This window comes from Ranitomeya imitator, chromosome 5, assembly GCF_032444005.1.
Source record: "Ranitomeya imitator isolate aRanImi1 chromosome 5, aRanImi1.pri, whole genome shotgun sequence".
Taxonomy (NCBI): domain Eukaryota; kingdom Metazoa; phylum Chordata; class Amphibia; order Anura; family Dendrobatidae; genus Ranitomeya; species Ranitomeya imitator.
The window spans coordinates 249,070,963-249,088,780 of NC_091286.1; the positions used below are offsets into that span (position 1 = coordinate 249,070,963).

At 41.4% G+C, this 17,818-nt stretch overlaps 1 protein-coding gene across 2 annotated transcripts in view; it reads right to left on the minus strand.

Moving 5' to 3' along the window:
- Nucleotides 1-17,818, minus strand: part of LAMA2 (laminin subunit alpha 2) — a 1,496,617-nt gene that overhangs the window by 293,062 nt on the left and 1,185,737 nt on the right. For both annotated transcript variants that reach the window (XM_069726054.1, XM_069726053.1), the window contains exon 36: nucleotides 7,812-7,974. In XM_069726054.1, the coding sequence (XP_069582155.1) occupies nucleotides 7,812-7,974 (163 nt within the window). The remainder of the gene's footprint in view (nucleotides 1-7,811; nucleotides 7,975-17,818) is intronic.

Here is a 17,818-nt window from a genome sequence, read left to right on the forward strand (position 1 = left end):
TAGTGTCTCTTCAACTTCTCCCGTCATGTGCATAGATGATAGAAGCACGACTGATTTGTTCTTCTTTGGTACATATGAACAGACTGTTGCATCATGATTGTAGGCAAAATTTGTCGAGTATACAGGCCTTTCTTTGGCAGGCTGCATGTTGTTAGGTAGGAACCTTTTGTTTTTTCTCACTGTACCAACTAGTGTCATGTTCCAGGAGTTCAATACCTTAGCTAGTTCCATGGTTGTAAAGAAGTTATCGGTGGTGACATTTCTTCCAGAGCCTTTATACGAGCTCACTAGGTCCAATACTGTTCGTTCTCCAATGTTTACTTGTCGAGGACCATCAGTTGGTTTCCCAGTGTAGAGCTGACCTTGTAAAGGGTAGGCATTTGATGAGTCACAAGCCCAGAAAATCTTTATGCCATATTTAGCTGGTTTTGAAGGTATATACTGGGTAAATTTAGTATGACCTCTAAATGGAAATAATTGCTCGTCGACGGTGATACAATGATATGGCTTGTAGGCTCTCTCCAGATTACTGTTCAGCATTGTCCAGATGTCCCGTATTGGTGCAGCTTTATCTGTTTGCACACGTTCTGCACGTGTATTTTCGTTGTCAAACCTGATAAATCTGAGTATCATCTTGAAGCGGTCACGAGACATGGCTGCACGTATAAGAGGCAGAGCAGCAACATTCCACATTTCCTCCAGATTCTCTTTGTTGGCTCTGTGCACACCAGCAGCAATCAGTATGCCCAAAAATGCATGAAGTTCAGTTTCAGTAAATTGCTTGAATGTTTTTTGTGGTGGCCGTTTGGAAGAATCAGGAAAACGTTGTACCAGTTCGTTGTTGTAAGCATCACAAACTCTCTTGGCCTTTCGATTTGTTTCCCGTAATATGATGTCACACATCTCGGGAGTCATGATGGACTTGAATAGCTCTTTTGCTGTATATAGGTTGCTGATTGCTGCAGGGCCACCTCTTTGTCGTAGGACATTACGAGATTTTGTTTGTGCATTTGGCAGTGGATTACTGCACCATTGAGTTTCATCCTTAGCAGTCCAAATGTCGCCTGCACTTTGAGGCACAGAATCATCCTCAACACTTTCGTCTGATTCGTATTCATTTTCATGCTCTATGACCATTTCTTGTTCAATGTCTGAATATTCTTCAGTAACATCCACTTGTGGTACATAGTTTTCATCATCAGATGGAACATATGGTTCATCCTCATGCTCAGAATCAGATTCTTCTAGCATTCGCATTATTTCGTCAGACGTAAATCTGTAAATATGAAAAAATGTAAAATAAATAATTTTCCGAAATACTACATTATTGGCTTTTCACAAAATTATACTAACCTGCAAACACGTTTTCTTGGATTATGGCGGAAACTAGATCCAGCATTACTATCACTCATGATGACTTGCTAGATGAATTTTGGCTTCGTATTTTGTGCTGAATATAAATAAAACATCGTAAAACAATATGTAGATACTAATTATTATCCATTTTTCGTATAAAAATTATACCTATAGTGATAAGTTTCATACAAAATATATGTAAGCCAAGTCCAGGCTGAAAGACAATTTGACTGTTCTGTCCCCACATAATGAGAATAAAGGTATAACTGGCTGTTAGATGCTGTGAGACTTTCCTACCTTCGTTTCCAAGAAATTGAAGACTTCACAAGCCTAGAAATGTGTGCTCACAGCAATGAGATGAACAGCAAAATGGCTAATGAGAGGAGGGAGGCAGGAAGACAAGTAGAAGCCACTCCCAGTTTGAATTAACTTAATTGACAGCAACATAAGTGACCAGTAACAACACTGAACAATAGATATCAGCATAACATTTGTAGCTGAATGAACTTTAGTTTCTGAAACCAAGTAAAGTCTTCCCACAGTGGAGGTATATGTGAAGGTACAATTGTACCTATGCAGCCTGTTAAGGTTGTAAAATTATGCAGCCTGACAAGGGTTAAAGGATGCATGGGAATATGCCAAATTAAGGACTGAGATATTGGCATGCTCATGGGTCACCATGTCTGTCAGAGCCCCAAGGGTTCATCACTTGGCGTATTATGATGGCAAACCTCCTCGCTCACAGATGTTTGACTTGTTGCATTTAGTCCAGAAATGGTTGCAGCTGGAGTCCTCCACTCCTGCCAAGATGGTCAAGTGGGTGGTCATGGACAGATTTTTTCACTTCCTCCCCAGACCGGTGCAGACCTGGGTTGCCCAGCGAGACCCCCGGAATGTGGACGACCTGGTGGGCCTCACAGAAAGGTAACAGGTGGTCGAGAGGTCTCTAAGGAATCCAGGAAGTGGGGGATCTCCATATTGGGGTACTCTGCAAGAGCCTGAGACCCAAAAGAGGGGTAGTAGAACCACCACTAGGGGGAGTTCAAGATTCCAAGGAGTCACTGAGGGGTGGCCAAAGGTTGCTGGTAAAGACCTTATCTGCTGGAGATGCCAATAGCCTGGACACATAGCTGCTTATTGTCCTATGTCTTCTGAGCAGATTATCTGTGCTCCTTATGCTATGCTTATCCCACCTGCAGTGTGAACTACCAACCTGGAGACGGATCGCAGTCATGTCCAATGAGCATAAACAGAGTAGTGGTGCTAGGACTCTTGGACTCAGGGAATTTGGTGACCCTGATAAGGGCCACGCTTCCCCACCAGCTGATGCCAGGGAAACTTGTGGGCATCTGTTGTATCCACGGGGATGCCAAGGACTACCCTGTTGCCAGAGGTCAGGGTATTCAGAGACTTGCTACACCCTGTGAAAATCGGGAGGGACTTTAGCTTGTTCTGGGACTTTGGGGGAAAGGCATTGCTGCAAAGTGACTCAGACAAGAGGCAGCTGAACACTGATGAAACCTCATCGCAATTGGAGATGGACGAATTCTCCTTGTGTGTCCTGGCTAGTGACAAGGAAGAGCTGCTGACCAGTGAGGATGAAATTTCTGAACTGGGGTTTCTGGTAGGAGTTTTGGGACTGTCCAGATGCAGGATTTCTCTTTAAAAAATGCATTTGAAAATGTGACTGTGATAAATGGGGTTGCCCAAGAGCCGGGACCAACACCAGGTTCCAGTACTTTACAGTCAATGAGAAGTTGCTATAACGGGTCACTAAACAGCAAGGGGAAGTATTAGAACAGCTGTTGGTCCAAGGGAGCATATAGACATAGGGTACTAGATCTGGCCCATGCTCATGTCTTTGGTGGGCCTCTAGGTAAAGTCCTTGAGAAGTTCTACTGGCCTCTCCTGAAGCTCGCCACAAGGTGATCTCCAAAGAGGTGAAGAGAATGTTGAGCCTGGGCATCATTGAGGAGTGAAAGGGTGGCTGGTCCAGCCCTATTGTCCTTCTGCCAATGCCGGACAGAGAGTGGCGCTTCTGTAATGATTTCAGGAAGCTCAATGAGGTGTCTAAGTTTGACACTTATCCGATGCCCTGGGTCAGTGGGCTTATTGAGAGGTTAGATCAGCCAGATACAGTACAACACTGGACCTAACAAAAAGGTACTGGAAAATGTTCCTTTCTCCAAGTGCTAGGGAGAATACAGCCTTCTCCACACATGACGGGTGCTTTCAGTATACCCAGATGTTGTTCAGACTACAAGGAGCCACAGCTACCTTCCAGAGGGCTATGGACCAGTTAGTAGTCCCTCACTAAGTATGCTGTCGCTAACTTGGACAACATCGTAATATTCAGCACGCATTAGGGAAGTCACCTGGAGAAGGATCTGCTCAAGAGCACAAGGATGTCAATGGTCAAGTGGTCCTCTGAAGCAGCTATGGCGTTCCAGGAGTTGAAACTTGCCCTGTGCAGACAATCGGTCTGGTCTCACCGGATTTCACTAAGAAGTTTGTGCTTCAGACGCATGCCTCTGACGTCGAAGCGGGAGCTGTGTTGTCCCAGGGGATAGATGGGGGCGTACATCCAGTCCTATACCTAATTAGGAAGCTCTCCTTCTGTGGGAAGAATTATGCCTTTATTGAAAAAGAGTGCTTGTCCATCAAGTGGCTAATCGATGCCCTGAGATATAACCTGTTAAGCAGGAGGTTAGGGCTAATGTCAGATCATGCATCCGCGAGATGGATGAGGGAAAAGAAGGGGAAGAATGTCCAGGTAACTAGGTGGTTTCTGGCACTCATGGGCCTTACTTTCCATGTGGAGTGCAGGCCACGGATGTTGCATGGGAACTTAGATGCTCTGTCCAGGGTCCCCTGCTTAGCCAGTGAAGGTGCCAAAATCCTCAGCTTTGGGCAAAGGGGTGTTATGTGAGAAAGTCACTGGTAAAGTGATAGAGGTATCATTGCACATAATGGTGTCAGTGATGTGAAACCAAAGTAGTTTCCTCCAGCACACTACATAATATGAGGGCTAAGGTAAAGTTATATTATGGGCTGTTTTTTTGTGGACATTTATAGAGCAGGTTGGAGAATGTCCCGCTTATCTCCACCTACAGCGCTGAGCACTGCCATTTGCTAACAGGACCTGTTTGATGTCACAATCATTTGGTCGGTCACTTGATGGATAGTCACTTGGTCTAGGGTTTAAGTGACAGGTTTTTCAAGACATCAGTGTGCAGTGTACTTGGAGAGGAAACACTCAAGGAAAGTGTGGCATTTTAAGGACCATTTTAAGGACATTGTACCGGAGAGAGGGCTGTACCCCACTAGCAGAAAGAATGTGCTTGTGTTGTTGTTTTTTTGCTTACTGTTTTGCCCGGAGGGCCATTTTTCCCTGCATGGTTTATGCTGCCTCAATAATCCAAGCAAATTCTTAAAGAGACAGTGTTCCATTTATACCTCTGTGTCCAGCTGAGAGAGATGTTCTACCACACCAGTCAATGACCGAAGCATGAAGCTGTAGCGACGGAAGTCCCAAAATCATATACCAGAGAGTGGCAAAACTAAAAAAGAAATGTCCTCCACATGTATTGCAGCAATCTGAAGAGTTACTTTCACTGTCCAGAATTGACCACCTGGAATTGTAGAACCATTCATGTTGGTTAGCTTATTGGTTGACTGCAAAGAAACCAAAGGGATTTTCAGTCTTTTGGCCATAGAGAGGTCCACAAAATCCTCAGCTGCTCCAGAATCCAGAAGTGCTTTTCCCAAATACCCCGATGTACAGTAAGAAATAGTTATAGGTAAGAGTAATTTATTTTGGTGGAGGAAAAAGTAAATCCTAGAGTGATACTTTCCTGTTCACCTAAGGTAGAAAGGCAAACATAATCCCTGTGAAAGTGAACAGGATCTTCCAGCCGGAGTTATTCTGTACTGGCCGATCTCTATAGGTTCCAGTGCAGCCAATCTCTAATGGTTCCTGTGCTGCTGATCTGGAAGGGGATGTTACAGACACTCTTGAAGGAGAGATACAAGAATTCAGAGTTTTCTCCCTAGACTTCTCTTTAAAGCGTAAGTCGACACAAGTAGTGAGGGAAATTAACTCATCAAGTGAAGATGGCAAGTATCTACCAGCAAATGAATCCTTGACATGACTGGATAGGCTGACATAGAAGATGGTCAGGAGAGAGTGATTGTTCCATGTTAACCCAGCAGACCGAATGCAGAACAAGATGGCATAATGCCCTACAGAGCGAAACTATTGCCTGAGATGCAGATTGGAATTGGAGATGGAGTGAACATGATTCGGGTCATCAAACGCTTTATGGAAGGCAAACAGAAAAAATGGTAGGGAATTCATCATGGAGTCATCCTGTTCCCACAATGAAGTGGCCTACACCAGCCAAAGCATCACCAGACAACAAAAATGTAGGTTACTTTAGACTGGTCCAAATAAAATTGCAGGGGACACAGCTCAAAGTGCACAATGCACTGATTCACAAAACCTTGGCAGGCTTTTAAAGTTGCCATTAAAATGTGCAGAAATGGGCAAATGTGGAGCTGTCTCCTGAGCTGAGTGTTGTAAATGGGTATTAAACTGCTTTAGGTGTTGTGGAGCTTGCGGTGAAGCTGCAGTATACTGGAACAGAGTATCCACACAGGCTGTGATATCCCGCACAGCCTGGACAAGCTCCTGTTGACTTGCAGCAGGTTACAGAAAAATGACCGAAAAGTCATACGTAGCCCACGGCAATGTTGTTGTTGCTGCACCTTTGGGATCCATAGACTAGGTATTCTGTTAGGTTTACTGGGTGAGGTGGACCCACCAAGCCCAAGGTCCATTTGTCGGTGCAGCAGTTAAGTGGAGCACATGGAAAACAGACAGCAAATGGACTGGAGACCGCTGACAGGTAGGCAGGATGTAGGAAACAACAAGCAAGTGGACATCATGAAACTGAAGGCAGGCAGACGGAGGATGTCAGGAAACCACAGGCAGGCAGATGGAGTCCAGGAAACCGCAGTCAGATGGAGGATGTCAGGAAACCATAGGCAAGCAGGTGACGTGCAGGAAAAGTTGAGTAGCAAGTGAAGGTCCAGCAGCACAGAAGACTTACTGTAATACAAAGACCCAAGGGTGTGTATCAGTGAGGCTTATAAAGGCCTGGGCTAATGCTCACATGGGAGCACGCCAGGCAATCTGCAAAGCCCGATGTGGAGCACCACCGAATTTAGCAGACCAGGGTAAGGGAAGCAAAGCATGGGACAAGTGCGCAACAAGTTTGGGGTGTGAAATCATGCTGACAGATTCTCTTTAAAAGAGAGTAAAAAGTCTTTAAATTCTCAAGGGAAAAAAACCTCTAAAAAAGAGATCTACATTCATTACAATATTACTAGTAAAAATCGCAAAATAGCAATTAATATAACAATTTGCTTTATAGCTACGTCGCTTTATTGGAGGGTCCAAATGTGAAATTTAACCAGAATAAGAAGAATATATAAAACATAGAAATAAGTTAAAAACATACTTACCTCCCTGCTCCCCTCTCTTTGGTGCCCTTTCTGCTCCCTTTCTCTGTCGGGGTCTCTGTGCATCTGTTGCCAATGTTCAGGGGTGCGGCGCAATGGAAGCAGAGAGATCTGGCAGCGGGTGGGGAGATGAGGTGATGCTATCCTACCTCTCTCTCTTGATTGAAACTTTGCATCGCAGACTAGTACTCTCATCGTATAGCAATTCTACATGCTAATGACTAAAGTATTTAGCAAATATTAATTTAGCAAACATGTTAGGGTTGTCTCCCTGATTACTGAGCTCTAACATCCTCACACCAGTTTAAAATCACCCTAAAATGTCTGTTAGATTCCCTGCCTAGTCTTTTATACAAGACCTGATAATTCCCCTGATTGGCTGTGCCAACCAACTGATATCACAGCTGCAGAACATTATGGGCAAGCCCACGGGGACTCACAAAACATCACTAGCCCGTTCTTTGAGTCTTCGGGGGTGAATGAAATGGCACCATGCATTTTGAGAAATTTGACTCAGTCGTTCCTCTGCGACTCAATCCACCGATCTCTAATTTTTACAGTAAGTCAGTACAGTACTGCAGCCTGCATTGTCTAATGCATCGCCATTTCTTGCATTGAGATTTTAGTTTGAAAGTTGGCACAATAAACTACAACACATACAATTTATTTTTAACGAGCATTGTGCATAAAAAATAATGTATAGTGCCCTGCGCCTTAGGAGGAGCTATACACAGTCACATTCAACTGTATTTACTATATTCAAAATCTGAGTAATGTAACTGTCAAACATGGGAAAATGTATAAGGCCTTGCCTATGTTTTATAAAAACATAGTTTTTTTAAATAATGCTACACAAAAAATCAAGAAAAAACAATGAAAACCTGCATTGTGAAAGTTTTCTTACAGCATAATACAATGTAATTATTTCTTACCTTAGCTCATCTGCAGCTGCTTTTTCCTGGCTCTTAAACATTCTTCTCCTGAGCTCAGCCATCATCTTGTCAACATCCTTCTGTAGCTCTTGGAAACTTTTGTCCTGTGTTTTGTTTTGTATGCCCAGCGTTTCGTTCAGCTTTACAGCTTTGTCATATATGTCTGCAGGTAGTAGAAAAGTTAGATGATACAGAATATATTAATATTCCACAGGCTCTCAGAGATAGGGGTGCAGAGCAAGTTCAGCATTGATCATTTGAAAGCAACGGATTGAAAAAAGATGCACTTTCTTGTAGAGAACACATGTTGCTGCAAACAGCCGACCCAAAGAGATATGGCAACAAGTGGTGTATGGTTTGAATAATACAATAGCTGTGGTCACAATGACACAGGTTGCTGTATGGTGATCTTGATTCATCATTTTTTCTAGATGTATTATAGAAAGTAGAATGTGCATTAAAAACACTGGATACCTTTTATGGAAAATATGATTTTTACATGCCAGTGGTTATTTTTAGCTAATAAAATGACATTAGGCTCTTTTTCCCTTCATTTATTTTTAGCCACCCTAATAGGCACTTTGCAACTTGGTAGTTTCAGATTTTTCTCCTGTGAGTGTCCCTCATGTATCATGGGCGGTATGTGAAGCCTATGTGTATCTAGGGTGTTGTTGTCTTCACTACACATATATCAGAAGAGCTCATATACAGTACATTACTTATTTCCTCTTGCTTTTTCTCCTTATCTATAATCTATTTTCCCTTCCCCCTCCCCTAAGAATGTAGCTGCTATCTCACTATTGACACTGTGAAGATCTGTGCACAACTCTCTCCTTCTCCCTCCTGAAAACTCTAACAGTGAGAGAAGAGAAGGAAGAGCTATTTAGAAAGCTACTTAATTCTGCATTTAGGAATCAAATGAATAAAGAAAATTATGTGAAGAGATGTACAGTTGTGCTCAAAGTTTACATACCCCGGAAGAATTTTTGATTTCTTGTCATTTTTTCAGAGAATATGAATGATAACACCAAAACTTTATCTCCCCTCATGGTTACTGGTTGGGTGAAGTCATTTATTGTCAAACTACTGTGTTTTCTCTTTTTAAGTCATAATGACAGCGCAAAACATCCAAATAACATTGATTAAAAGTTCACATACCCCATTTCTTAATACCGTGTATTGCCCCCTCTAACATCAATGACAGCTTGAAGTCTTTTGTGGTATTTGTGGATGAGGTTCTTTATTTTCTCTGATGGAAAAGCTGCCAACTCTTCTTTGCAAAAAGCCTCCAGCATCCTAAGGAAAATTGGTGCTGATCTCAAGACCATATTTCGCAGAGACACAAATTGAAATACATGCTCCCAGAACTACCACTTCTCTCCTACAAACAGCCCCCTAACTTAAGGAATCTCCTTGTCAGAAGTGTCCTCATCAGCATCCGTGACGGGCACATTCCCATGTAACAATAAAAAATGCAAAACTTGAACCCACATATTACCAACAAATATAGCCTGCGTACCAAACACAAATCGGGACAATAAGGTCACGGGCTCCTTTTCATGTACATCTTCCAACGTGGTGTACATGATACAATGTACAAGGTGCCCTGGAAGTATCTATATTGAGGTAACCATGGAAAAACTGCAAACTAGAATGAACCTACACAGACACACAATCAGGAAAGAAATGGACATGCATGTGGGAAAACATTTCTCTGGAACTGGACACTGTAAGACAGACTTAAAAGTCTTAATATTCAAAATTCATTTTAAGGATGACAGAGAAAGAAACATTTGGGAATTCAAACTGATAAAGATGTTCAATTCTTTGACACTAGGACGTAATTTAACTCCTGGACTCACTACATGGATACAGTTCACACCTCCACCAGAAGGACTCCAGATAACTAAGAAGAATGTTCCCACCAGCTCTCCATTTGTAACAAAATACCTAATTTGATTTCCTTGGCTTATCTTTAGGAGCCATCACTCCTCCCACCTCATTAGCAAATGTCCTACTGTAGTATCCCTTAAATATTGTGCCTTTTTCTTAATAATTTATTTGTAATCCTGCCTGAAGAAAGATCCTCTGTGCTCTGAAAGCTTGCAAACATATATTATTTTCTGGTTATCCAATAAAGGTATCACTCCTAGAATACTTTTGACATAATTTGGCCGAAAAGTATTAACATCGATTTAAAAAGAGAAAATACAGTAGTTTGACAATAAATGGCTTCACCTATCCACTAACCATGAGTGGAGAAAAAGTTCTGGTGTTATCATTCATATTCTCTGAAAAAAAGGCCAAGAAAGTAAAAATTCTGCGGGGGTATGTAAACTTTTGAGCACAACTGTACATAGCCTTTTAAGTACTCATCAATTTGCAATGATATTTTTCATGACTAGTCCTTGAAAAGTGCTACATTACTCTTTAAAGGGAACCTATCACTAGAAAAAAATGCTATTAATCTGCAGATAAAGGGTTAATGTGCAGGTTAATAGCGTTATTAATCTACCCGATGCTCAGCCAAATGCTGCTGGGAGAAATTTATCTTTATTCCCCCAGTAATAATAATAATTTTTATTTATATAGCTCCAACAAATTCCACAGCGCTTTACAGTTTAACAGTTTCAAACACAACAGTCATAGGTAACAACGTTCACAATGCAATAATTAAAGCAACACAAGACGACCCTGCTCGTGAGAGCTTACAATCTACAATGAGGTGGGGGAGATACAAAGTACAGGTGTGTATTTACAATGATGTATTTACAATGATGGTCCAGCCATTTTCAGGGGGTGGGGGATAGCTAGAGACAGTGAATGGGCTACACACACAAACATGAAATGACTTTGATTAGTTAAAGGGAACCTGTCACCCCGTTTTTTCAGATTGAGCTATGAATACTGTTAAATAGGGCCTGCGCTGTGTGTTACTATAGTGTATGTAGTGTACCCCGATTCCCCATGTATGCTGAGAAATACATTACCAAAGTCGCCGTTTTCGCCTGTCAATCAGGCTGGTCTGGTCAGGTGGGCGTGTTCACAGCGCTCTTTTCTTCCCCAGCTTTCCGTTGGTGGCGTAGTGGTGTGCGCATGTCCAAGGTCCGAATTCCCTGCGCCCACGTGAAGACACAGCGCGCGATCTGCGCTGTCATTCCTTTCATCGGTGGGGGCGGCCATCTTCCTGGGGCCGCGCGTGCGCAGATGGAGTGCTCTGCTGCACGGGGCTTCAGGAAAATGGCCGCGGGATGCCACGCGTGCGCAGAAGATCTAGCCCATTCACTGTCTCTAGATCTCTTCTGCGCACGCAGTCTTTCAGAGAGAAAGACTTCATTTCTGGAACAATTTTAAGGGTGCCAACACTTTCTGCTCTGAGTGCATTACTATGAGGATGTCATGGTCAAGTAAGTGCACTGTGAGTAGAGAGCGAACTGATGATCGCTTTGAAAAAGCCCTTAGCCATGTGCTTGAGCATTTATTTGTACCCTCATAACCACAGTGACAGTGGCGCGGAAAGCCTCCATAACTACTCTGAAACACATGGTGTTTCATAAAATATTTTCTTTGCCCTTGCTTCATCTTATCTAACTCAAAGGTATGTAAAAAAAATACATGACTGCAGAGTTGCATGGAGTGTGAATCATTTTTAACATTTTGGTAATGGTAAGGATGACATTTAAAGGCCTCATTTTCTTTCACTCTCCAAAGAGAAACACAGCTTAGAACGAAGCTTGTTAGTAAACTATAAATTATTTTGTTATTTAATTGGATCTCATAACTCTACCAAGAACTGGATTTTGCTGTGTTCCAGGTCTAGAAGATCTCCAATGAAGCATTAATTAAAAATGAAGCCTCTAATGATACACAGAATGAAGGATGATTTCACAATTTATCTCTCCAATGGCTGCTGCTGGCCATAAATTTTGTCAGGAAGATGGGCTCTAGATTACTGTGTGTTTTCGATGTGTTCATTTTTTCAGTTATTCTTTCTTGCTTGAAATGTTTATTAAGATTGAACAGTTTCAAGTACATAGTATCAGATCATTATTCCTAGAAATACAGTAAATACAATTTCCGTTCAGAAAAGCATGCTAAAAATGAGGTATGAAATCATGGAATCACACCTTCTCCATAACAGGAACAAACCACAAAATGCACAGTTACTTATATGGCCAAACTGGTACATGGACAATAATAGAAAGGAAAATTTCTCTCACCTTCTTGAAATTTTTTTCTAAAATATAAGAATAATTGAATTTAACTGCATAATAATATTGTAAGATACCATAACGCTCTAGTGCTGCAAGTTATTTCCATGAGAAGTCAAGCAGATTTTAATCAGTTAAGACAAAACTTGCATAATTTCCTTTTGGTAAATACGCAAATTTGGTATATGCCCCTGTATAATCAATTTATATATATATGTTCTAATGTAGTGGAAATATGTATACTAAAGGTAGTGCATTTGTAATGTGTGTAGCAGGTGTCACGATACGTATTGCAACCCAACGGGTGGTCGGTCAGTGGGTGGGGCAACACACACACAATGGGATGATACTGGGGAGAGGAAGGCCCTACAGATTGGGAAATGGAGGATGGTCACCACTTGAGCTCAAACTTGAGCCTGTCCCTGCACTCCCCTAATACCCTAAGCGGGTCCTTCCCCCCGCTGCCGTCATGAACCTAAATGCCTCGCTGTCACTTAATACTGCCCTGGCTAGTGCACTGGCCGGCAAGGGGCACTAGCCTCAACACTGCAGATAATACCACACAGGGGACAGAGACAAACACCAAAGGGACTATGTGAAAATACAGCACTTAGCTACCAGACCCTGCTGCCCAGCTCCACACCACAGATAGCAAAGCAACAGGACTCCAAACACCAGAAGTGGCTGACACCAGAGAGCTGCTCCTGCTAGGTTGGTCTCCAAAGTGAAACCCTATCACCAACAGTCAGCTGATGCATCAGGTGACCATTTAAAGGATGGTGGGAGTGGTTGCCACAACATCAGTTGACCCAGCAACACTGCAAATACACCAGATTGCCAGCGGGGGGGACTGACATTAACCCCTGATGGACTGAAATGAAAAAGGCTTCATTTAAACAAAGTGGAACCAGAGCTGCCACAAATTCAAATCCAATCCAGGGGTATATATATTTTTTCAGCTGTATCCAAAAGAATAGCCTGTTGCACTTTAAACAAATTCACCTGTACTCATTTTAAGGCCATTGTTGTGGAAACACAAGCCAGCACAGAGCCCAGCCAAGGACACTAATAGCTGTTATGGCCAATTAGGGGGTTCTGATTACATCGAATAGAGGTGCTAACCAATGGACCAATCAGTAGACTTGTTCAACAGCCAATCGTCAGCCTTCATGTTCCATTTAATTCTTTCTTTTTGTTTGACCTATAGCAGTGACCACATTATAGTCAATAGGGTTTTTATGGTCTTTTTGCATCCATTTTGTAACAGATCCAAAAGTCTGTTACTCTATTTGTAGAACAGAACAAAGAAAGGAGATTGCAAAATGGTAGGAATAAGTGATGAGCGTACGTGATTGGATAAGGTTTTATCCAAGCATGCTCGGTTGTTAGCCGAGTGTCTTTGACATGCTCCAATAATATGTTCTGGTCCCCGCACCTGCAAGTCGCTATTTCGACAGCCGCAACACATGCAGGGATTGCATGTGTGTTAGGAAATCCCTGAATGTGTTGCTGCTGTCGAACAGGGATGAGACATGCAGCCACGGGGACTGGAACATATTTTTTGAGCACGCTGAAGTCACTTGGTTAGCACCCAAGCATGCTCAGATAACACCTTATCCGATCACGTTCACTCATCACTAGTAGGAATAGAGCCATATTCTGCCTTCTGGGCTCTGACATAGATGCCTCTGACTTCGATTAAATTTTATCCTCTTCTCTGATTCTCTTGTTCCGACCCGCCTAGATTACTATTTTCCCTTTCCACCAGATAGTAGCTAATCCTCAGGAATGACACATCTTCAACAAAGACCATGGAAGCTGACTTTTGAGATAACGCACAGTTATTTTCTTTACAATAGGGTCAAGATTGAGTGCATGGAAATGTACTGACATAAATATTCCACAGGTCTATAAAAAAAATGTTCAGGTGCCAAGTTTTTTTTAATGGATTTAGGGTATATCGAAGGTGCAAAAAATTCAAAAATCCTATTATTTTTGCTGAATTTAGCCTAATTTTTTAGACAGTGCTTTGCAAAAGTATTCGGCTCCCTGGAACTTTTCAACCTTCTCCCACATATCATGCTTCACACATAAAGATACCAATTGTAAATTTTTGGTGAAGAATCAACAACAAGTTGAACACAATTGTGAAGTTGAACGAAATTTACTGGCTATTTTACATTTTTTAGGAAATTCAAAAACTGAAAAGTGGGGCGTGCAATAATATTCAGCCCCTTTACTTTTAGTGCAGCAAACTCACTCCAGAAGTTCATTGTGGATCTCTGAATGATCCAGTGTTTTCCTAAATGCCTAATAATGATATATGTAATCCACCTGTGTGTAATCAAGTCTTCTTATAAATGCACCTGCTCTGTGATAGTCTCAGGGTTCTGTTTGAAGCCAAGAGAGCATCATGAAGACCAAGGAACACAACAGGCAGGTCCGTGATACTGTTGTGGAAAAGTTTAAAGCCGGATTTGGATACAAAATGATTTCGAAAACTTTAAACATTCCAAGGAGCACTGTGTAAGCGATGACATTGAAACAGAAGGAGTATCATACCACTGCAAATCTACCAAGACCCGGCCGTCCCTCTAAACTTTCATCTCAAACAAGGAGAAGACTGATCAGAGATGGAGCCAAGAGCCCCATGATCACTATGGGTGAACAGCAGAGATCTACAGCTGAGGTGGGACAGTTTGTCCATAAGACAACAATCAGTCGTACACTGCACAAATCTGGCCTTTATGGAAGAGTGGCAATAAGAAAGCCATTTCTCAAAGATATCCATAAAAAGTGTTATTTAAAGTTTGCAACAAGCCTCCTGGGAGACACAACAAACGTGGAAGAATGTGCTCTGGTCAGATTAAACTAAAATCGAACTTTTTGGCAACAATGCCAAGCGATATGTTTGGTGTAAAGGCAACACAGCTCATCACCCTGAACACATCATCCCCACTGTCAAACATGGTGGTGGCAGCATCATGGTTTGGGCCTGCTTTTCTTCAGCAGGGACAGGGAAGATGGTTATAATTGATGGGAAGATGGATGGAGCCAAATACAGGACCATTCTTGAAGAAAACCTGTTGGAGTCTGCAAAAGACCTGAGACTGGGATGGAGATCTTCCAACAAGACAATTATCCCCAACATAAAGCAAAATCTACAATGAAATGGTTCACAAACAAATGTATCTAGGTGTTAGAATACCCAAGTCAAAGTCCAGACCTCAATCCAATCGAGAATCTGTGGAAAGAGCTGAAAACTGCTGTTCACAAACGATCTCCATCAAACCTCACTGAGCTCGAGCTGTTTGCCAAGGAAGAATGGGCAAGAATTTCAGTATCTCGATGTACAAAACTAATAGAGACATACCCCAAGCGGCTTGCAGCTATAATCGCAGCAAAAGGTGGAGCAACAAAGTATTAAGTTAAAGGGGTCGAATAATATTGCATGCCCCACTTTTCAGTTTTTGAATGTCCACAAAAATTTAAAATAACCAATAAATTTTGTTCAACTTCACAATTGTGTTCCACTTGTTGTTGATTCTTCACCAAAAATTTACGTTTGGTATCTTTATGTTTGAAGCCCGATATGTGGGAGAAGGTTGAAAAGTTCCAGAGAGCCGAACACTTTTGCAAGGCACTGTATTTCATACATGAAAATTATGCATTCCCCCAATGCGACTTGTGTGTGATAACAAATGCAATAGTTTTTGGTGTTTTGACTACTTAAAAGTGTCTTAGGTAATGAAATATCCCATATAATTATTTTTTATTTCAAGTTGTGGACTTACAATGCTATGAGTGACTTTTTGAAGCCAGAATTATACTGTAATTAATTAACTAACTATTAAATAAGATACTAGATAAAATTAGGCAAAAACCGAAGTCGTATTCTTAATCCGCACCATAAAACCATTCAGACATCATTGGCACCAAAATCACTGAATATCAGTTTAGCGGTACGGCTCATATTTGAATGTAGTGGTGAAAAGTAATGGGAGCAGAAGATGTAATCCAGTAGTACGGCCCAAAAAGTAAAAGTTAAAGAATCACATTTATTACAAACAGTGACCAAAACCATTATTCAATTAAACACAATTCCTAGGCATTTCTAGACCTTTTAGGACTATTAATCACTGCTCCATTAGGAGCTCTGAATGGGCTAGTAAACCACAGGCCAAGTGTTACATTGAATAATATATTTTTCTTGTCACTGTTTTAAATGGACAAGATCTTTGATATTTCAACTTTTCCATTTTTGATGGCACTGCATTACATCCTCTTTTGTAAATGAATGAACCGGCTTGGGACTTTATGCACCATATCAACTAAACGATTCCACTCCCCTGCCGTGGTGAACTGTTAGAATGTTCCTTCTTTTTCATTTGATGTGAACAGAGCCTAACAGACTGATGACACACTACATGTACTGTATAATCTGCTGTCACTGGCTGACTGCAGGATGCTGATACATCTGAAAGGAAAAGACTGGGAATACAAGATTCCGTGCAGCCTTGCTTGTTATTATTATGGCAAAGAGGACCATTTTGATAGGATTCTCTTTGTGCGTTTAGTGCCTCTAAACTGTAGCATGTTTTCTATTGCGGCAATTTTATTTAACGTATTTTCCATTACATTTCCTATGACTCCATTAATGTTTATCTGGACCACAAAAATTGTAATAAATGGAACAGAACACAATTTAGAAGTCACTTACACATATCATTTGAATCTAAAAAACTTTCTTTATTCCAGTAGCTCGTTGAAAGTAAAATCATTTGTATTTGTAAGACTATCAAGACTCCATCTTTAAGCGCAAGCTTACCAAGAACTATAAATGTCAGAGAAAAAATAATGTTTGGTAAATGACTGCACGCACTGAGCTGGCAATGGAAGCAATCTGTAGCCACGTTATACAACATTGAGGTAGTACTATAAGATGACAATAAAACAGTTATTTCTGGCCGTTCACAACGAAGCAATTTCATGCTCATTTTGTGACTGTATTTATTCAAACATGCATTAGAATTATTACACTTAGCGAAAGCTTTTACTTTAAATCCTCCTAGATTCGTCTTTTCGCTGCGCCGTGAAGAATTATGGGCACCATAAAAAGCCAGCTTCTAAGAAGTACATTTATTTCTTTAGTTTTAAGAATAGCATAAGACCTCATACATTAAACTAAAGTCGGAATATCACAAACACGTGTGCATGGAAGCAATGCAGTAATATATTTACTGATAATAATATTTTAAGAGCCTAACTTGAGAATTAGTGGCACAGAAAACGCTGGCTACTTTGGAAACCGATTACAGCATAATACGTTTATGAGCATTAAGTCAGATTTTTAAATTATTAAAATATATGTATTTCATAAGTTAGAAATAAAATTTAAGTGCAGGTTTACCTCTGGTGAACCTTCTTGAGCATATTACAAAAAATCCATTTAGCTTTAGGGGCAAAAGGGGGATGATTTGAACGTTTGTGTTTCTTTTCATCATTTTTAACCCCTTAGCGACTGCCGATACGCCTTTTAACGGCGGCCGCTAAGGGTACTTAAACCACAGCGCCGTTAATTAAAAAAAAGTGGAAAAGTGGAAAAAGTAAATAGCGCCCCCCAGAGTCAGATTTTCTCCGGGGTCTCGGCTGCCGGGGGTAGCCGAGACCCCGAAGAACATGATTCGGGGGGTTTTTTAACGACCCCGCTTTTCCGATCGCCGGCGATCGCAAAGAAAAAAAAAAAACGCAATTTCTTTTTAATTTCTCTGTCCTCCGATGTGATTGCACATCAGA